The sequence below is a fragment of the Dermochelys coriacea genome, chromosome 28 (genome assembly GCF_009764565.3).
Source record: "Dermochelys coriacea isolate rDerCor1 chromosome 28, rDerCor1.pri.v4, whole genome shotgun sequence".
Lineage (NCBI taxonomy): Eukaryota > Metazoa > Chordata > Testudines > Dermochelyidae > Dermochelys > Dermochelys coriacea.
The window spans coordinates 2,240,980-2,262,217 of record NC_050095.1 but is presented as its reverse complement, the minus strand read 5'-3'; the positions used below and the strand labels follow the sequence as shown (position 1 = coordinate 2,262,217).

Below are 21,238 nucleotides of genomic sequence, written 5' to 3'. Positions count from 1 at the left end.
TGGGTCCTGCCCCACCCTTGTCCCCTTTCTTATTGTGAGCGGCCAAGGCCGGGGATGTGAAAAAGACTTCACCAGCATGGTCTTGTGGGCTGGATTCAACTCCCCCCTTGCATCCGCCTCCCGTGATCTCTGCATCTCAGTTCTCGTCTCTTTGGGGAATATCGGGAAGCGACGGGCCTGGGGTAGCCGGTGACTGTGAGTGAGCCGTTTGAGCAGGCGTCTCTGGAATGCGGTTTTGTTTTTTTAAGGGCCGGGTCAAGGATCCAGGGTGGGTTTCTAAGGACATTGGGGGAAATGGTTAGAAAGGATCCGGATGAGATTTTTGGATTGGATTGTGGGTCTTCCCGCCCCCCAGTTTGTGGAAATTTGGGAAATCTCAAGTTCTCCTGGGCCGGGAACCCGCCCCCCCCAAATCTGCCTTGTTGCCAGCCCTGTAGGACTTTACAGCAAAAATCCTGGTGCATCTTGCTTGGCTCTGTTTTCCCCCTGATCTGATTGATTTTTTTTTTGATGCCCTGCCAGCAGCTGGCATGAGGTTTGTTGATGCTTTCGCTGGCTGATTATGCGAGCAGGCCTGGCTCCCATTGATCGGCCCGCTCAGCCAATGAGAGCCGGCCCGGAACCTGGGGTGGCAGCACCACGGTCCACGTGCAGGCATGTGTAACATGCGCTGACATCACCCAGCTGCTGGCCAATGCCGAGGCCGCCGGGTGTTACACAATTGGGGGCAGCATCCCTGCCAGAGCCGCCAGGCGCTGGTGGCATTTTGGGGGTGCCTGGCTGTGGAGGATGCACCCTGGAGCCCTGGGCAGCCAGGAGGAACCGGCTGGCCGTGGTGGGGTTTGCAGCACCAAAGTCACCAGAGACTCACCGCTGTCACTGTGAGTGTGAAATCCCCCCTCGCCCCCCCCCAGATTTCCATGCATGTGCCCCCTTTAATGGCTGCGGGCTCTCCCCTGTTCTCACCACCTTCCCTCCCCCTCCGCAGCCCTTCAGATCTAGGGCTGCGGGCTCCTCCCCGGAGGTCAGCTGGGGCTGACGCATGAGGATTTGTTCTGCCAGCACAAAATGTTCTCTCTGCAAAGGGATCAGTCGTTCCCACAGTCCCGCTTTCCAAGGCAGGGCGTGCCAGCCGGCTGTTTCCCTGCCCTTGGCCTTTGTCACTGGCATGCTAATTGGCCCCGGGAAGCTATGTGTATATATATATTTTTGTAGGGTGAGGTTTTGCAATGCAGCCAGGTGGAAAGCTGGCGCAGGATAGGCGGGCACCCGCTTTGGAGAGAGGGGTGGCTGGTTTGTCGGGTGAGCTTGTAGCAAATGTGTTAGTAAACAACACAGGGAAAAGGATGCAAGAGTTGTAACTTGGATGGGGGTGGGTGGGAATTGAAGCTTGGGACGGGGTCATGGGTGACTTGATTTGTTTTGGAGGCGGCTATCGAAAGTCTTGTTTAAACTCTAGTCAGCTGTGCAAGCGGGTCTGTGTTTTTTGACTCCTTCTTTTCCTGCGCTTATCAGACAGGCAGGAGCTGAAATTTACTTTTTCTCTGCGGGGAGACACCATTGATTTCCCTCCCCCTGACCCCTTTTGGTTTGTATTTAGGCTTTGCCGCTGGTTTCACTTAAATCGGGTTTTTAAACCAATTGAGTCCAGCTGGTGCAAACCCCAGGGTGGGGGCTGTTTCGGGTTGGGGTTGGCTTATTGTTGGTTTCAAGTAGCTACCCCACGATAAGCCCAACAAAAGCTGTAAAAGTGTCCACGCAGCCCTTTGCACCAGTTTCAATTGGCTTAAAATCTCTCCCCTTAAATTAAATTGGTGCAAGGTTCTGGTGTAGACACTCGCAGCCCCTTCATGGTGGTTGTATCTGGGTTGCAGATGCAGCCAGGTCAGGGCTCGCTTGCTTAGGAATGTCTTTCCCTGCTAAATAAGTGTGTGTGTATAGCTATTGTGTTTTTCTCCTGCTGTGTGTGTCTGTACCCATTTCTCCGTGTGTGTGTTTGCAGCTGTTGCCTGTTTCTGTGTGTGTGTGTGTGTGTGTGTGTGTGTGTGTGTGTGTGTAATCCCGGCAAGTGATAGGTTTAGTGTTGTCTTGAGAAAAGGTAGATTCCCCCCCCACCCCGGGCCAACTCTGAGCTTTTATTTTCTCTCTTATTATTGATTCAGGGCTATTGAAATCTTATTATTTTTAAAACATCTTAATTTCACTCACCCACAACGCCATGCGGACACACTATATTCCAGTTCCAATCAATTGGGAGCAACCTTAAAGGATATCAGAATCAGAACAGTTCTGGGGTAGTTAAAGCAATACATCTTTGGTGTGTATCTGAGTCCTTAATCTGGAGTAAGAGTGCCCTGGTCTGATTTGAATTCACTCCATTGCTAGTATAAATGAAATCTGAATAGGGTGTTCTTACTCCAGAATAAGCAGCCACATATAGACTTTCACCCAAGTCATTAAAGGTGTGCATCTAAACGGATTGAGCTCCTTCTGTGCCAGTTGGGGTGTAGGCAAGCACTTGGTAAACCGAATCAGTGTAAAGTTTTAGGCCGAAGCTGGGCTCGTAAAGTGAGGCTCCTCAAATCTATGTTGACACCCCTTAAATATAAAGGCTCCCCTTTCCAAACGGCTGAGCACCCACACAGCTCATCCCGGTCACGGTGAGGAGTTGAGGTGGTCCACACTTTTCGTTCGGTTCCATTAACTACGGGATCAGGTCCCTTGCTTTCCGCATCCAGAAGATCTGGGTATCCAGCAGTAAAGTGTCCATCTGGCTATCTATCCGTCCGTCCATCCCCACTGTCTCTGGCTGTCCAAAGAAGCATTTAAAAAAAAAAAAATCCATTTGTTGGTGTATGTATCTGTCAGGACCCGAGTGCCATATTCCCAGTTTCTCTGGTAACCGTGGTTGACTTCCCCCATCGCTGCCTCTTGTTGCCAGGGGAACGTGGCCCGTGGTGCTCGGGTCCTGGCTGGTAGCTAAAGCGGAGGAGGTGATTTGAAATTGGCAATTCGTTGTGGGGCTTTCGGGGGTCCCTGCCGCCGGGCGGATCTCGCGGCCTCAAAATGGGCGAATCCGGGTCATTCCGCGGCGTCTTTGCCGACTCTCTGTTTACAAAACCTTTGGCTCCGGCCCAGGTCGGCTTAGCTCCCCGTCTCTCGGACGGGGGCTAAATATAGCCAGGTGGCGAAGAACTTACCGGCCGAGCGTAAAGTGCCTCGTGGTCCCAATCAGAGGCTGAGAGCAAACAGCCGCGCTAAGAATAGGCCGGCTTTGGTGCCTGAAATAGACCCACCGCGGCTCACTGGGCTGAGAGCTCACTGCACTGCCGTGGGCCCCATGGGGCCGGCTCCAGCAGGCTCGGGAGAAAGGGGCCGACATCTGGGGTGGGGCTCGGCGCCCGGACCTCCGGGCTGTGTCCAAATGACACCCGGGGGCTTTGGCCTGGCTGTCGGAAGTGATGCAGGGGAGAGGAGGCGTGGACCTATGAGCCAGGACTCCTGGGTTCTTTCCCGGGCTCTGGGAGGGGAGCGGGGGGCTGGTGGGTTAGAGCAGGGGGGGCTGGGAGGCAGGACTCCTGGGTTCTCTCCCGGGCTCTGGGAGGGGAATGGGGGCTGGTGGGTTAGAGCAGGGGGGGCTGGGAGGCAGGACTCCTGGGTTCTCTCCCGGGCTCTGGGAGGGGAGCGGGGGGCTGGTGGGTTAGAGCAGGGGGGGCTGGAAGGCAGGACTCCTGGGTTCTCTCCCGGGCTCTGGGAGGGGAATGGGGGCTGGTGGGTTAGAGCAGGGGGGGCTGGGAGCCAGGACTCCTGGGTTCTCTCCCGGGCTCTGGGAGGGGAATGGGGGCTGGTGGGTTAGAGCAGGGGGGGGCTGGGAGGCAGGACTCCTGGGTTCTCTCCCGGGCTCTGGGCAGCATTTGTCCCTTAGCAGTGTATTTTTGGTGAGTAATAACCCTGCCTATCCGTGTGCCAAGGGGTCTGATGGAGAGCTCCTTTCATCCACCACACCTTGGGGCGGGGGGGGGGTGTATGCCAGGGCTGGCTGGGCTCAGGAAATGGGGGGTGAAATTAGGGTTAAGAGCCAGCGGGGCGGCAGAGGAAGGGTGTGTGTCGAAGTCAATCAATCCCCCAGGAGATGGTGCGGGGAAGTGCCCCGGGGTGGGGGGAGGTTCCCCCTGCAGCCTCTTGTAGTAGGCTGGATCTATGAGTCCGTGGGGGGACTATAACCACCTGCCCCTCTCTTCTGTCACAGGTACAGCCTACGACTTCTCCGACCGGATCCTTCTCCTGCCCCGAACCCTGCACCTCCCCACGGGCCGGGTGATGTCCCCGGGTCCTCCCCGATCATGAGTGCCAGCTGCGAGCCAGGCCAGACGCCCTTCGAGGGGGCAAGCGTGATTGGAGCCAACTCTGGAGCCCCCCGGCGGACCCGGACCCAGCGAGGGGCCGAGTCCCAGGGCCGGGCCACTGACGACATGGACGCCAACAGCAACGGGTCCAGTGGCAATGAGTCGCATGGCCGGGACTCCCTGCGCAGCGATTGCAGCAGCAGTGGGAACGGCAAGGACTCGGCCCTGCTGGAGACCACTGAGAGCAGCAAGAGGTAGGGCGGGGGGAGGTGTGCGGACCCCGGCATCCGGGGGCATGGAGGGGCGTGGGCCGGTTCGCAGACCCCGGGGGGCACGGGCCGGCTGGCGGACCCCGACGTCCGGGGGCATGGACTAGCTGCCGGCACGCCTTGCCACGTTTGTGGACCTTGGCGTCCGGGGGCATGCAGGGGCGCGGGCCGGCTGGCGGACCCCGGCGTCCCGGGGCATGGACTAGCTGCCGGCACACCTCGCCACATTTGTGGACCTTGGTGTCCGGGGGCATGGAGGGGCGCAGGCCGGCTGGCGGACCTTGGCGTCTGGGAGCATGGAGGGGCGCGGGCTGGCTGGCGGACCCTGGCGTCTGGGGGCATGGAGGGGCGCGGGCCGGCTGGCGGACCCTGGCGTCCGGGGGCAGAGACAGGGCTGGTGTGGTGTGACTTGCTGGCGTAGGGCGGGAGTGTGGGGGATCCGTCCTGGGAAGAGGAGGGAGTGGGGATGGTGGGGTGTCTAGAAGGCAGGTCAGGGTGACCTAGGTGATGGGTGTGGTCTGTGCCTCCCCCAGCCTGGGAATGGGGGAGGGGCCCCTCTGCCCATTCGTGCCTGGCATTTTGGGGGGGAGGGGGTGCCCATGGGGGCCTGGGATGCTAGCTCTCATCCTCCCCCCCTGAGAAGAGCCAGGTGGCCGCTCTGGATCTGCCTCGGGACCCCCCCGCCATGGTGCGGAGGACGCCGGGCCCCCCTCGTGCCATTCCCGCGGGGCAGCGGGGCCACAGGGCCGCGGATCTGAACAGCCCCCGTCTCTCTCCCTCCCCCTCCCGCCCCCTCGCAGCACCAACTCCCAGAGCCCGTCGCCCCCCACCAGCTCCATCGCCTACAGCTTGCTGAGCACCAGCTCCGAGCAGGACAATCCCTCCTCCAGCGGCTGCAGGTAGGCGGGCGGTGGGGGCTGAGAGCCAGGATGCCTGGGTTCTCTCCCTAGCTCTGGGAGGGGAATCAGGGCTGGGAGGCAGGACTCCTGGGTTCTCTCCCTGCCTCTGGGAGGGGGGTGGGGACTGGGAGCCAGGACTCCTGGGTTCTCTCCCTAGCTCTGGGAGGGGAGTGGGGTCTAGTGGTTAGAGCAGGGGGGACTGGGAGCCAGGACTCCTGAGTTCTCTCCCTGCCTCTGGGAGGGGAGTGGGGGGCGGTGGGTTAGTGTGGGGGTGGGGGGCTGGGAGCCAGGCCTCCTGGGTTCTCTTCCTGGGTCTTGCACTGACTCACACCGTGACCGTGGGCAACTCCTTCCCCCTCCCTGCGGCCGGGTGGTGTGGGGCTACCCCCCAGCGGGGGGGTGTTGGACACCGTCCTTTGCCCCTCGCGGTGCTGGTGGTGGGGGGCTTGGGCTGGTGGCTCACGGCCCCCCCCGTTCCCCCCCTGCAGCAGCGAGCAGTCTGCGCGGGTGAAGACCCAGAAGGAGCTGATGAAGGCGCTGAAGGAGATGAAGATCCGGCTGCCCTCAGAGAAACGTGGAAAGGGCCAGTCGGGCACCTTGGCCACCCTGCAGTATGCGCTGTCCTGCGTCAAACAGGTCCAAGGTAGGCGGCACTGGGGGGGCGCGGCGCACCGGGTGGGGGGGCGAGATCCCAAAGGGACCCGCAGTGTGGGGCCACGGAGGCTGCTGGGCAGGGCCGGCTGAGTTGTGCCCAGCCCGTGGCGGGCAGGAGGTGCCCACGCTCCCAGTGCTGACGGGCTCTCTGCTCCCCCCCCCCCCCCCCCGCAGCCAGCCACGACTACTACCAGCAGTGGACCATCGACGAGAGCCAGCCCTGCCACCTGGATGTGGCCAGTTACACCGTCGCCGAGCTGGAGGGCATGACCTCCGAGTACACCCTCAAGAACCCCGTGAGTGCCCCCCGCCTGCCCCCTCGTGGGGGTCCTGGCTCCCGGGATCCCCCCCCCCCGGCCCTCCAAGCCCTGTCCGTCTCCCCCAGCCCGCTGCCCCGCCCTGCCTCCCAACTGCCCCCTGTCCCCGCAGGACACGTTCGCCGTGGCCGTCTCCTTTGTCACCGGCAAGATCCTCTACATCTCGGATCAGGCGGCCTTCGTCCTGCATTGCAAGAGGGACGTCTTCAAGGGGGCCACCTTCGCCGAGTTCCTGGCCCCCCAGGACGTCAGCATCTTCTATGCCTCCACCGCGTCCTACCACCTGCCCTCCTGGAGCGCCTGCACCTCGGCCAGTGAGTGCCTGGGACCGGGGGTGGGGATCTGGGGCTGGGGTCTGCTCACATGCCCATCTGGGGTCCCGTGGTTAAAGCGGGGGGGGGTTGGGAGCCAGGACTCCTGGGCTCTCTCCCCAGCTCTGGGAGGGGAGTGGGGTCTAGTGGTTAGAGCAGCGGGCTGGGAGCCAGGACTCCTGGGTTCTGTTCTGGAAGGGGCATGGGGCCTAGTGGTTAGAGCAGGGGGCTGGGAGCCAGGACTCCTGGGTTCTCTCCCCTGCTCTGGGAGGGGAGTGGGGTCTAGTGGTTAGAGCAGGGGGCTGAGAGCCAGGACTCTTGGGTTCTCTCCCCCAGCTCTGAGAGGGGCACAGAGCCTTCCCAGCCCCCGCTAACCCCCTGCCCTTCGGTCTTTGTCCCCAGCTGCGGCCGCCGTGGGCTACACCCAAGAGAAATCGGTCTTCTGCCGGATCAGGTGAGTTCCACCTGCGGCAGGCAGGGTGTCGTCTCGGATGCGGTGAGGGGGTGCCGCGCTGGGGGATCCTTGGGGGCTGGCGTTCAGATCCCACGCGGCAAATCCCAGCCAGCTTCCCTTCGCCCTCTGCCGCGCTGGGCCCCCTGTGGCCTTGTGCCCCACATCCCAGCCTTTCCAGGCTGCGAGACGGGAGATCCTCAAGTTGGAGAATGGAGAGGAATATCTCAGCGGGCCCCGGATCCGTCTGCTTGGGCCCAGATTTGCTCCCGCCCCAAGCGCCCCACTGTTTGGGGAAGCCAAGCTGATCCTGTCTGCGCCCCCTCTTCCCACTCGCTCCCTTCAGCATGGGCATTGCCACCGGGAGGGGCAGGGCACCCCGTGCTCACAGCAGCTCCCTGGAAGCTGGGGGATCTGGAGGGAAGGGAACCCCACATCCCGTGTTCCCAGCAGTGCCTAGGGGATCTGGGGCAGGGACCCCATGCCCCATGTTCCCAGCCGCCCATCGGAGGGTGGGATCTGGGGTGGGGAAGGGAACCCCAAATGCCATGTTCCCAGCTGCACCCGGAAGAGGGGATCTGGGGCTGGGACAGGCAGCCCCCAGTGCCGGGGGGCTGGGGCAGAGGGGTCCTGCGGTTGTCGTTGCTGGTTGGTCCTGGTCTCCTCTGGCCTCTGGTCTTATTGCAGGCGTTTGTTTCTCAGCGGAGGCCGCGCTCGTGGGCGGGAGCTGTGTTACTCCCCCTTCCGGCTCACCCCCTACCTGGCCAAGGTGCGCCCCTCGGACAGCGCCGAGGGCCAGCCCTGCTGCCTGCTCATCGCCGAGCGCATCCACTCGGGATACGAAGGTGAGCTGGGGCGGGGGAACAGGGCTGGGGGGCGGACAGGCCAAGGGAGAGCTCCTCCCTGTGCCCCCCCAGCCTGTGTCCTAACCCCAGCCTGCACCTCTTCCCCACCCCAGCTCCCCGGATCCCGACCGATAAGCGGATCTTCACCACCAGGCACACCCCCAGCTGCTTGTTCCAGGACGTGGACGAGAGGTGAGCAGGTTGGCCGAGCCCGGGATGGGCGGGGGAGACACCTTCTATGTATCCGGGCTGCCCCCACAGCACCGGATCCAGCACCACCGCGAAGCTTGAAGGGTCCCCTGCGGGCCAGCGCTGCCCCCTAACCGACTGTTGCTTTGGGTCAACCTTTCCTGTAGCTAGGCTGCGGGTCCTGTCGAGGCCGGGACCTTGGTGGGCGGCGGGGCCCGTCAAGGGACGCCAGCTCACGGTGCCCGTCTGATTTCCCAGGGCTGCCCCCTTGCTGGGTTACCTCCCCCAGGACCTGATTGGCACGCCCGTCCTCTTCTACCTGCACCCGGAGGACAGGCCGCTCATGCTGGCCATCCACAAAAAAAGTGAGTGGGGGGGGGGGGACCCTGGGGGTGTCTGAGTGGGAAAGGGGGGATCCCAAAGGTGCCAGGGGGGAAGAACCAAAGGGTGAGCGTCATTTGCAGCTCCCCGTTTGGATGCTAACTCTAATCCACTCTCATGCTTCAGGGCTTCAGCCTGGAGCCTGCCGGGGGCAGGAAGGGAGATTCCTCCCCACGGGCAATTGGCAAAATCTGTTCAGGGATTTTTTTCTCCACCTTCCTATGAAACATCCAAGCTCAGCTCCCGGCTGGGCTGGTGACCTTTGCTGGCACATAAAACCGCTCCCGAGCTGTTTCGGTGCTGGGGCTAGCTCACCTGCTCTGGGTCCAACGGATTGCCAGGTTTGGGGTCAGGAAGGAATCCCCTGCTCCTGCCCCAGATCAGCCTGGCCTTGGGGGGTTTTCACCGACTGGCATCCTCTGGCCGTGTCTTGCTTAGTGAGCTCCTTGCATTGGAGAGGCCACGGGTAGAAGGGGCTGGGACCCAGGACTCCTGGGTTCTCTCCCTGGCTCTGGGGGGGGGGGGGTGGGGTGTAGTGGTTAGAGCAGGGGGGCTGGGAGCCAGGACTCCTGGGTTCTCTCCCCAGCTCTGGGAGGGAAATGGCGGGGGTGTGTCTCAGACACTGATCCCTCTTCCTCCTTTTGCCCCCCCCCCCAGTTCTCCAGTACGGCGGGCAGCCCTTCGACCACTCCCCGCTCCGTTTCTGCACCCGCAACGGCGAGTACGTCACCATCGACACCAGCTGGTCCAGCTTCGTCAACCCCTGGAGCCGCAAGGTCTCCTTCGTCATGGGGCGCCACAAAGTGCGCACGTGAGTAACGGGCCCTGCCTGGCGGGGGGGGGAAGACCCCCCGCCTCCGAGGATCTCCGGCCGGCTTGCAGTTCCGGGAGCCACCCAGCCTTGCCCTGACCCTTCTCTCCTCCCACACCGCACAGGGGTCCCCTCAACGAAGACGTCTTCACAGCCCCCAAGGCACTCAAGATGCGGCCGCTGGAGCCCGACATCCAGGAGCTCTCGGAGCAGATCCACCGGCTGCTCCTCCAGGTGGGCCGCGCTCCCTCCTTAGCCCCCCCACCCCGAGATGCCTCCCTCCGGCTGCTAACCCCCAATCTGCCTCCCTCTCTCCCGTCCCCCCCCCCCCCCCCAGCCTGTGCACAGCAATGGCTCCGTGGGGCTCTGCAGCATGGCCAGCAACACGTCCCACGAGCAGTTCCTGAGCGCGGCCTCCTCCAGCGACAGCAACGGCCTCCCCGCCGAGGAGACGCAGGCCCAGCGGCCGGTAAGAGCCCCGGCTCTGGGAGGGGAGTGGGGGCTAGCGGTTAGAGCTGGAGGGCTGGGAGCCAGGACTCCTGGGTTCTCTCCCTGGCTCTGGGAGGGGAGTGGGAGCTGGTGATGAGAGCGGGGGGGGCATGGGGGAGACTGGGAGCGGGGCCCCCTTCCCTCTGCCCTGACCCCACCTCCTGTCCCCAGATGACCTTCCAGCAGTTCTGCAAGGACGTGCACATGGTGAAGAACCAGGGCCAGCAGGTGTTCATTGAGTCCCGCGCCAAACCGCCGGCTGCCAAGCCCCCCCGCGCAGGTGAGAGCCCTGGGGCCCCCGCGGCCAGGGGGGAGGCAGGTTTGCCATCCTGGGTACCAGCCCCTCTTTGGTCACCCCCAGTCGCTTGGGAGACGTGTGGGGGGCGGCTCGAAGGCTAGCTGCAGCTGAACCGGGTCCCCCCTCGTTGCAGGCCCAGAGACGCCCCAGGATGGTGGTGGGCCGGGCAGGGAGGCCCCTTGTGAGGTGCAGCGGGGCCCGGGCCATACGGTGGCTTCTGAGGAGTCGGGCAGGAAGGAGCCCTCCAGTTACTCCTACCAGCAAATCAACTGCCTGGATGGGATCATCAGGTGAGGAGGGACCGGAGACCCCATCACAGAGCCGGTCCCCGCCCTGGGGGGTCACCCAGTGCCGAGATGCAGCCAACTCTGGGGCGGGGCGGCTGGTGACCCAGGGACCCCTCGCCCGGCGCCGAGATGCGGCCACCTCTGGGGCGGGGCGGCTGGTGACCCAGGGACCCCTCGCCCGGCGCCGAGATGCGGCCACCTCTGGGGCGGGGCGGCTGGTGACCCAGGGACCCCTCGCCCGGCGCCGAGATGCGGCCACCTCTGGGGCGGGGTGGCTGGTGACCCTGGGACCCCTCGCCCGGCGCCGAGATGCGGCCACCTCTGGGGCGGGGCGGCTGGTGACCCTGGGACCCCTCGCCCGGCGCCGAGATGCGGCCACCTCTGGGGCGGGGCGGCTGGTTACCCTGGGACCCCTCGCCCGGCGCCGAGATGCGGCCACCTCTGGGGCGGGGCGGCTGGTTACCCTGGGACCCCTCGCCCGGCACCGAGATGCGGCCACCTCTGGGGCGGGGCGGCTGGTTATATAAGGATCCCTTGGCCCCGCTAACCCTGGTCCCTGTGGCTTTTTTTTAGGTATCTGGAAAGCTGCAACATCCCGAGCCGGGTGAAGCGGAAATGCGGCTCTTCGTCCTACACTGGCTCCTCCAACTCCGACGACGACAAACAGAGGGCAGGCAGGGAGCCGGCCGGCTCGGCAAAAGGTATCATCCCGCCAGCCTGGTTGCCCCCCCCCCACACCCTCCCCGCCCCGCCTGCTGCCCTGTTTCTCCCTCTGGATATTACCCTGTTGCTGCTGACGGGGCTCGATAGAGGGGGGTCCTGGTGCTGGCCGGGGGCAGCTGCTGCTAACGGCCCGAGATCTCCAGCTGGTTATTCCCCTGCTGGGCCAGAGAAGGGGAAATTCGGCGCGGGGGAGACGTTTCGGGGCCGTGGACGTCCCTCCCTTCGGGCTGCCGCCTCCCCGTCCGGGCGTTAAAGCCGGGGCGGGTGCAAAAGTTTTTGGGTCGGCTTCCCGACACTGAAACTCCCTTGAAATCGAAACGATTGGGGGCCACCGCCGGGCACCGTGGCCCCGTTTTCCCCCCGGGGAAAACGGCCCCGGCAGGCTTTTTTTTTTTTTTTTTTTTTTTTTTTTTTGGCTGTTGGTTTTATTTTGCCCCCTCCCTGCCGCCCCAAGGGCTCGCGGCGGCGCCCCCCCCCCCACTCTGCCCCCCCCGTCCCTCACCTCATTAACCCCTCGTTGTCTCTTTGAACAGATGCGGTGGAGGAAATGCTGCCGAGCCAGCCCAGGAGGGAGGAGGAGGAACCCGCCGCGGCGGGTGGGACCCCCGCTGGCCCCGCTGGCCTTGCCCAGCAAAGCCGAAAGCGTGGTGTCTGTCACCAGTCAGTGTAGCTTCAGCAGTACCATCGTCCACGTGGGAGATAAGAAAGCCCCGGAATCGGGTACGGGGAGGGGGCAGCCCCGGAACCGGGTACGGGGCGGCCGCCATCGGGGCGGGGGCGCGCGCCCCCGCGCTGGGCGACTCCGGCTGGCCGGATCTGCCCCGCCCCCAGGTTGCGTCAGGGAGCCGCCTGGATCTCCCCCTGCCGTCTCAGTAGCAGCGTAATATTCAGGGGGGGGGTCATCTCCCTGGCAGCCTCTGCTTCCCCCCCCCCCCCCCGCGTAACCTCTTCCTTCCATGGCTCTCGGGGGCGGGGGGCTGGGTTCTCCCCCTCCCCCCCGTGTGTGTTTAATTTGCCTTTTTTCCCCCCTTACCTCACGCCTGCTGTCAGGGCACCCCTGTGGGTGACTCCGGGCGGGGGGGGGCCGGGCCGGCTGCTGGATTCGTGGCCCTCCCCCAGTGGATTTTCTTTTTTTTTTTTTTGCCTCCAGCTGACACATCTTTTTCCCTCCTTTGTTTCCTTCCTTGATGACGGCTGAGTCTCTGGCGAAGCCCCCGCTGGGCTGGTGGGAGGGTGGGGGGGGTCCCCAAACAAAGCACGGCTGCTTGGCAACGGCCCCTTGGCTGCGGGGAGCCCCCCGCACAGGGCCCTCCACTGGGCACTGATGGCATGGTAGGGGGAAGGGCTGGGAGCCAGGACTTCTGGGTTCTATACCTAGCTCTGGCAGGGGAGTGGGGGCTAGTGGTTAGCGGGGGGGGGGGCAGGGAGCCAGGACTCCTGGGTTCTATCCTTGGCTTGGGGAGGGGCATGGGGTCAGGTGGGTTAGAGCACAGGGGAACCTGGGACCCAGGACTCCTAAGTTCTATCCCTGGGTCTGGGAGGGAAGTAGGGAGCTAGTGGTTAGAGGGGGGATGGGAGCCAGGACTCCTGGGTTCTATACCTGGCTTTGGCAGGGGAGTGGGTGCTAGTGGTTAGAGGGGGGATGGGAGCCTGGACTCCTGGGTTCTATCCCTGAATCTGGCAGGGGAGTGGGGGGCTGGTAGTTAGGGGGGGTGGGCTGGGAGCCAGGACTCCTGGGTTCCATCCCCGGCTCTGCCGCTCGGTCGCTGTGTCTCTCTGTGTGCGGCGGCCCCCCCCCAGCTGACCCCTCCTCCCCCCCCCCTTGGTCTCTTCCCCAGACACAGCGATGCTGGAGGAGGGCCCCGGGGCCGCGCCCCCCCCCCGACCGGGAGCAGTACCGCCGCGTGGGGCTCACCAAGGAGGTGCTGTCCGTCCACACTCAGCAAGAGGAGCAGGCTTTCCTCATCCGCTTCCAGGAGCTGAGCCAGCTCCACGTCTTCGACGCGCCGGCCGGGCAGGGCGCCGAGCCAGGTGGGTCGCGTCCGGGGGCGAGGAGGGGCTCGTGCTCGGCTCCCCCGCCCCCTTCGCTAACCCCCCCCCCCGCCTTGTCTTCTCCAGCAGGGCACCGCGGCCCGCGGCGGGGCACCGGCCGACGCGGCAAATCCAAGGCCAAGCGTGTCAAGCAGCACAAGTCGTCAGACAGCACCGGCTCCCCGCCTCCCCCCGGCCCCTGGCCCCCCGCGGCCACCCCCCTGCCCTTCCCCGCCGTGGTGCCCGTCTTCCCGCCCAGCCAGCCCCCCGCCGAGCCCCCCCCACACTTCCCCGCCCCACTGGTGGCCCCCGTGGTGGCCCTGATGCTCCCCAACTACGTCCTGCCCCCGCCGTACTTCCCAGCCCCCTTCGGCCCCCCTGAGGCCTCCCGCTCCACCACGCCCGAGCGGCCCCACTCGCCCCCCTTCGACTCCCGGTGCAGCTCCCCGCTCCAGCTCAACCTGCTGCAGATGGAGGAGGCCCCCAAGGCGGCTGAGCGGCAGGAGGCACCCGGTGGCCAGCCCGGGCCAGGAGGCGCCGGGGCCGGCGGGCCCCCAGGGGCCAGCGAGCTCGGCCCGCAGAAGGAAACCTGCCTGGTAAGGAGCCGCCTTCTGGGAAGGGGAGTGGGGTCTACTGGTTAGAGCAGGTGGGCTGGGAGCCAGGACTCCTGGGTACTCTCCCTAGCTCTGGGAGGGTAGTTGGGGGCTAGTGGTTAGAGCAGGGGTGGCTGGGAGCCAGGACTCCTGGGTTCTCTCCCTGCTCTGGGAGGGGAGCGGGGGCTGGTGGTTAGAGCAGGGGGGGCTGAGAGCAAGGACTCCTGGGTTCTCTCCCTGCTCTGGGAGGGGAGCGGGGGCTAGTGGTTAGAGCAGGCGGGCTGAGAGCCAGAACTCCTGGGTACTCTCCTAGCTCTGGGAGGGGAGATGGGGGCTAGTGGTTAGAGCAGGGGTGGCTGGGAGCCAGGACTCCTGGGATGTCTCCCTGCTCTGGGAGGGGAGAGGGGGCTGGTGGGTTAGAGCAGGGGTGGCTGGGAGCCAGGACTCCTGGGTTCTCTCCCTGCTCTGGGAGGGGAGCGGGGGCTGGTGGTTAGAGCAGGGAGGGCTGGGAGCCAGGACTCCTGGGTTCTCTCCCCAGCTCTGGCACTCACCAGCTGTGTATTCAGGCAGGGCCCTCAGCCCTGTCTTTTGGGGAAGGTGTGAGTTGGGGGAGGTGCGTGTGCAGCCCCCCAGGTCAGTCCTGATCTCCCCTCTCCGCCCCCCCTTGTCCCGGCAGGTGGAAGCTCAGGACTCCTCCAACAACGACGCCCTGTCCAGCTCCAGCGACCTGCTGGACCTGTTGCTGCAGGAGGACTCGCGCTCCGGGACCGGCTCGGCTGCCTCGGGCAGCGGCTCCATGGGCTCCGGCTCCGGCTCCGGCGGGGGCAGCACCTCAGCCTGCGGCACCAGTAAGAGACGGGCTGGGAGGGGATGGGCTTGAGGCTTTGGTGCAGGAGCCCGGACTCCTGGGTTAACTCCCTACCTCTGGGAGGGCAGTGGGGGCTAGTGGTTAGAGCAGGGGCGGCCAGGACTCCTGGGTTCTCCCCGGCTCTGGGAGGGGAGCGGGGGCTGGTAGGTTAGAACAGGGGGCACTGGGAGCCAGGACTCCTGGGTTCTCTGCCTGGCTCTGGGAGGAGAGCGGGGGCTAGTGGTTAGAGCAGGGGAGACCAGGACTCCTGGGTTCACCCTGGCTCTGGGAGGGGAGCGGGGGCTGGTGGTTAGAGCATGGGGGGCTGGGAGCCAGGATTCCTGGGTTCTCTTCCTGGCTCTGGGAGGAGAGTGGGGTCTAGTGGTTAGAGCAGGGGAGGCCAGGACTCCTGGGTTCTCCCTGGCTCTGGGAGGGGAGCGGGGGCTGGTGGGTTAGAGCAGGGGGGGCTGGGAGCCAGGACTCCTGGGTTCTCTGCCTGGCTCTGGGAGGAGAGGGGGCGCTAGTGGCTAGAGCAGGGGCGGCCAGGACTCCTGGGTTCTCCCCGGCTCTGGGAGGGGAGCGGGGGCTGGTGGTTAGAGCGGGGGGGCTGGGAGCCAGGACTCCTGGGTTCTATTTCTGCCTCTGGTGCTGATTTGCCCTCCCCTCCTGCTTCCCGTCTGTGTTTTCCCCCCCCCTCCCCCTCGGCCCCACGCAGCCAGCAGCAAGAGCAGCCACACCAGCAAGTACTTCGGCAGCATCGACTCGTCGGAGCCGGAGCGGGCAGGGCAGCCGGGCGGGGACGGGGCTGGCGAGCAGTTCGTCAAGTACGTGCTGCAGGACCCCCTCTGGCTGCTCATGGCCAACACGGACGAGAAGGTGATGATGACCTACCAGCTGCCTGCCCGGTGAGTGCCAGGGACCCCTGGCCTGAGCCCGCAAGCCGGGAGGGCAGGGCGGGGGCGGGAGAGGATCAAGCAGCTGACCTGGGGGCCTGCCCCACTCGGGAGCAAACAAGGGGAGGGGGCTGGGATATGAGGGGCAGAAGCCGGGCTGGCCATCGGGGCGAGGGGGGAAGTGATTGGGAGCACGTCTGGGGGACAGCAGTGGGGCTGGTGAGAGGGGCGGAGGTGATGCGGGTGCAGATCTGGCGGGCAGAGGCGGGGCTGGGGATTGGGGCGAGGGGGTAGCAGATCTGGGGGGCAGAGGCCAGGCTGGCGATCGGGGCCAGAGTGAGGGGGGAGCTGACCGGGGCAGGTGGGAGCGTGGCAGGCGGGAGGCTCGGGCGGGGCCGGGTCGCCCCCCTTGACGCGGCTCTGTGCCCCGCAGCCCCACGGCCGCCGTGCTCCAGGCCGACCGGGAGAAGCTGCGGGAGATGCAGAAGCACCAGCCGCGCTTCACCGAGGAGCAGAAGAAGGAGCTGGCCGCGGTGCACCCTTGGGTGAAGAAGGGACTGCTGCCGAAGGCCATCAACGTCACGGTGAGGGGGGCCTGGACCCACCCAGCTCCCTGGCCGCTGGGTAGGGGGGTGTCCCCGGGCGCACTGACCCACTTCTCCTGCTCTTCCCCCCCCCAGGCCTGCCTGGACTGCGGCAGTCACGCAGCCCCCCGCCTGGCGCCCCTCTACGACGCGGAGCCCCACGCCATGGAGCTGAGCGCCACGCTGGAGCCCATGGAGGAGGGCAGCAGCGCCCCCCCTGCCCGGACACGGCCATGGAGGAGGAGGAGGCTGGGCAGCCGGCCCGGCCCCAGGTGGGCGCCGAAAACGCAGGCTGAGCCCCGAGCCCGCCTCGCCCCACTCTCCCAGCCACCGCCGGCTGCCTCTCAGAGCCGGCCACCGCACGGGATGGACCAGACGTGCCGGCCCGGCCTCGGCCCCGGGACTCAGCCAGGCCCAGCCGAGCCGGGCCCTGCTCGGCCGCTACCCTGCCCGTGGGCGCCCCGGGAGGCCGGGGCTGGCCCTGCGCAGGGCGGAGTATTTATTTTTGGAAGGTGTGTTTTTGTACGACAAGGCGGGACAATAAACCACGAGCCGCAGCTGTCCCAGTGGGCGGCAACGTCCCAGCGAGAGCCGCCACCTCCTTTGTGGGCCGTTCCCAGGAGCGGCGTGTCCCCCCCGCGCTGCCCCATCCCCTGACGCACCTCCCCGACCCCATTGCCCACCTGGTTGCAGTCTCTGCTCTAACCACCAGCCCCCCCCACTTCCCTCCCAGAGCTGGAGAGAGAACCAGGAGTCCTGGCTCCCAGCCCCCGAACCCCCCGTTCTAACCACTGGACCCCACTCCCCATCTCAGGTCATGTTCCTCGTGCCACGGTGGGAACCGTCTGCTCCAGCTGCCCGTGCCCGGCGGCCTGCCCCAGCTCCTGCCTGACCTTGCGTCCTGTTCCCCTAGCTGGGGCTTGCCTGCTTGTGCTTAGGTCCTGTCCCCTGTGCTACACCCCCTTGGCCTTCCTCTGGGCCCGGGACTCTGTCTCCCTCCCAGGGTGTGCCCCACGACTCCGCCCCGCTCCCCGTGTGGCTGGTTTTCATCCTTCCCGGGGGGTTGGTGACCCCCTCAACCTATGTCCCCCCGAACCAGGGCTGTGGCCTAAAGGGTGCCTAAAGGAAACCGCAGCGTGGGCCCAGGGCAGCTCTCCCTTTGTGCGCCGCTGCTGGGGTCCTTGCGGCCGGGTGGGCTGGGCGACGCCGCGGGCGGCCTGGCCGAGGGGTCGCCGAAAGAGCCCCCCGAACGGTTAAAGCGGGGAGACGCTAGGAGGGGAAGGGCTGGTGTCAGCCAGACAGGAGCACAAAGAACTCGCCCGAGCAGGCAAAGCTCTGACAGACCCCCGGGACGATGGCGCCGGCCTGATTCGGCCAGGAAATACGGTGCCCCGTTTTTCACTGCCAGGCGAATTAACCCTGGGCCCTATTTCCGGGGGGGGGCCCCGGTCTGTTCTCCAGCACCCGTGATTTTATTTTATTTTTTTTTTCAATCACGCTGGGGCCTTTTAGGCAAAAGTTCAGCCGGGAAATCTGGCCTGACCCATGTCTGGTGATGGCCCCGGGGGGGCCACTTGAGAGTAACCCCCATGGCCTCTGTCTGCCGAGAGCCCGAGCCTCTGCTCGGGGAGCGGGTAGCTGTCCACCGGGATGCGACCTGTGGCTGCTGAGTGCTTGAAACCCACTGGGAGAAAGGGGAGCTGCCCCCCATGTGGCCAACGCTGTGTGAGTTTGCCGAGAGCCTGAGCCCCTGATGGCATCATTCCTATCAGGGCTGCTACTCGTGCCCTGCATGGCCTCCCTTGCCCCCCCCCATCCCCGGGGGCATCTCCCCACAGGTGCACCCCTAGGACACCTCCTCCTGATTCCTCCCTCCCCCTACAATTGCACCCAGCCCCACAGGGCCGCCCGGCACAGGGGGGATCCCCCCACCAGCCGCTGGTGCTGGTTTTTCTGGCAGAAAGCCCCTTTCCCCCCCAGCGGGGCTTTTTATGGGGTGCTCTCTGGCCTAACCCCATGAATGGCATGCAAGGGCTGGCTTCTGCGCTCCCTTGCCCCTGCTGCGGCTGGGATGGGTGACCTGCACCGGTGGCTGGCACCCTGGGCCTCCCCTGCTTCCCCCTCCTTTGGCACTTCTTACCCCCCCCACACACACACACGTGGGGCCCCACCCTCTGTGCTCCTTCACCGTCACTGGACTGGGGCACCTGGGTGCTGGGGGCACCCTCTTACCTTGCCAGCCCCTTGATTCCTCTAGGGGCAAACCCCAGTAATCCGGGCTCGCCTCCCCAGTGCCCGTTTTCTCGCACCCAGGAAGTGGGGGTTTCTGGGTCAAACGTGGGAGCCGGGCTGGAAGCGGCAGTGGGGCACTGCTCCATCCTTCGGCTGAGTTCGTCTGTCCCTCTGGGTGCAGGGTTTCGGGGGTCGGTGTTCCTCCGGATCCCCCCGTGCTGCGTTAGGCCGCCCCGGCTAGTCCCAGGGGCACAGGAATGCTAGCATGTATTTGCCACCCCGAGCTGCCTTCTCCCTTGGGGTCCCGCAGCCGGAGGAATTCACCCCCTCACAGCTAGCAGTTAAGCCGTACATGGGAGTGGGTTAAACTGAGTCACAGAACTGCACGAGGAGTTGGGGCAGAGTGGTCACCCTGCAGGCGTGTCTGCAGGGCAGTTGGCCGCCCAAGGCTGCGCTGGGAGCCACGATCTGCCCCGGGTGATGTGGGAGGAGGGATTGGGGCGGTGGGTCGATGTGGAAGGCAGGACACAGGCCCTATATATGCGCCGATGTGGTTCCCTAGGCCTGTCCGTTCGAGGACATCTCCGTGGCGTGGCTGGGCCTACCTCCTGCATCTTCAGTCGGGCCCGTTTCCTTTGCTGTGTTTCCTCCCCCTATTCACGCTGGGGCACCCACTTCTTCCAGGGCCCCAGTTTCGAAGCCACAGGCTTATTCAGGACCTCCTTGTCTCCCTTGCCCCCACCAAAGCTGGGCTGATAAAAATATTCCCCTTGGCCGGCTCCTCCAATCAACCCTGCAAACCACGCGTCCCCCCAGGGTCGAGCCTGCGCCGGCCTCGAAGCCGGGACACCCAAGGTTGGGTGGCACTGCTGGGTCCAGGAAAAGCAAATTATTCTGGGGCCATGGGGAATGACCCCCAAATGCCTCAGTGGGCTGGCTGAGGGGATCCCCCGACACTCGGAGACACGCCTGGGAGAGCAGTGTTCAGGAGTCGCGCTCTGGAACCAGGGCAACCACACAAACCCCTCATCGAGCTCTCCAGCCAAACCCCCCCCCCCAATTGGGGTGGCCCCCAGCTCCGGTGGGATCCTGCCCAGGGCCGATCTGGGATGTTAGCCCTGGGCCGGAGGCACCCTCGATCCCTGCAGAGGCGGCCTCCCAGGCCAAACACCGGCAGGGACTCTTGGCCGCCGACAGGCCGGGAGCAGCTAGGTACCGTGGAGATCGCCCGGCTGGGTTTGGCAGCTGCGGGCTGGAACTGGCCCCTGCCGGGAGCCGGAGCTGCTGGCGTTGTCCAACCCAGAGCGAGACCCCCCACGGAAGAGAGCCGGAGGGGTTCAGATCCCCGTGCCGCCTGCCCCCTGCCAGGGCCTGTGTGGCTGATCCCCCAGTGTGAATCACGAGTGACTCCACTGGCATCAGTGGGGTCTTATTTCCTTCTCACTCACCCCCATGTGAATCAGGAGTCACTCCACTGAATCAGATGTGCCAATTCCCCCCTCACGTCACTCCGGTGTGAAGCTGGAGTCACTCCACTGGAAAGAGGTGCCGATTCCCCCCTCACTCACCGGTGTGAATCTGGAGTCACTCCATTGGAGTCAGAGGTGCCGATTCCGCCCCACTCACTCGGTCTGAATGGAGTCACTCCGCTGAATCAGAGGTGCCGATTCCCCCTCACTCACTCCGGTGTGAACGGAGTCACTCCATCACCATACCCCCTCACCTCACCCCCTCCACTGGAATCAGAGGTGCCGATTCCCCCCTCACTCACTCCGGTGTGAATCTGGAGTCACTCCATTGGAGTCAGAGGTGCCGATTCCCCCCCACTCACTCCGGTCTGAATCTGGAGTCACTCCGCTGGAATCAGAGGTGCCGATTCCCCCTCACTCACTCCGGTGTGAATCTGGAGTCACTCCGCTGGAATCAGAGGTGCCGATTCCCCCCTCACTCACTCCGGTGTGAATTGGAGTCACTCCACTGGAATCAGAGGTGCCGATTCCCCCCTCACTCACTCCGGTGTGAATCTGGAGTCCTCCATTGGAGTCAGAGGTGCCGATTCCCCCCACTCACTCCGGTCTGAATCTGGAGTCACTCCGCTGGAATCAGAGGTACCCTTTCCCCACTCGCCCACTCCAGTGTGAATGTGGAGTCTCTCCACTGCAATCAGAGGTGCCAATTCCCCTCTCACTCATTCCAGTGTGAATCGAGTCACTGCACTGAATCAGAGATGCCAATTCCCCGCTCGCTCACTCTGGTGTGAATCTGGAGTCACTCCAGTGGCGTCAGAGGCTGATTCTCTCACTCGCTCACCTTACGTGAAGCAGGAGTCAGTCAGCGGCGTTACACCAGCTTTGCTGCATTTGGGACTCATTTCCTGCACGCCGTGGGGCTCGGAGCCCCCTTGCACGGAGGAGCCCTGGCCGACGCCTGTCCTTCACCATGCCAGCCTGCGCCGTCCGCGCCCAGGTTGTGCCTCCAGCCTCTGGGCCAAGCCAGGCTCTCTGGGACGTCACACAGCACGTCCGCTCGCGCCTCTTTGTTCCTCAGCTCCCGCACAACCAACGTGCCCACCCATCCCCCCGGTCTTGTCCTGGCATCTGCTCAGCCCTTAACTTGAGGCCTAAGCCAGCGCGTGGCGAGCACAGTCACGGGCACCCAAGCCGGCGGGTGCCACTGCCCTGCCTGCAGGCCCCAGAGTGTTTTAGTTCACGGCGTGGCAGGCTGATGCTGGGGATAACAATGCGCTCCAGTCTCGCCACTTCTCACTCACCCCGTGTGAATCCAGAGT

The 21,238-nt window shown here is 64.8% G+C and overlaps 1 protein-coding gene across 1 annotated transcript; it reads left to right on the top strand.

The window, feature by feature from the left end:
* Positions 1–527: 527 nt before the first annotated feature.
* Positions 528–16,646, top strand: LOC119849359 (period circadian protein homolog 1-like). The gene is given in 26 exon segments (XM_038386313.2): positions 528–881; positions 4,250–4,600; positions 5,416–5,514; positions 6,003–6,157; positions 6,343–6,464; positions 6,598–6,799; positions 7,199–7,250; positions 7,950–8,092; positions 8,206–8,284; positions 8,540–8,646; positions 9,320–9,473; positions 9,599–9,707; positions 9,811–9,942; positions 10,134–10,242; positions 10,394–10,550; positions 11,121–11,248; positions 11,804–11,865; positions 11,867–11,990; positions 13,109–13,151; positions 13,153–13,301; positions 13,389–13,897; positions 14,571–14,742; positions 15,457–15,646; positions 16,068–16,218; positions 16,315–16,426; positions 16,429–16,646. Coding segments are annotated over 26 exon segments (3,789 nt in total). The 5' UTR covers positions 528–789; the 3' UTR covers positions 16,515–16,646.
* Positions 16,647–21,238: the final 4,592 nt, after the last annotated feature.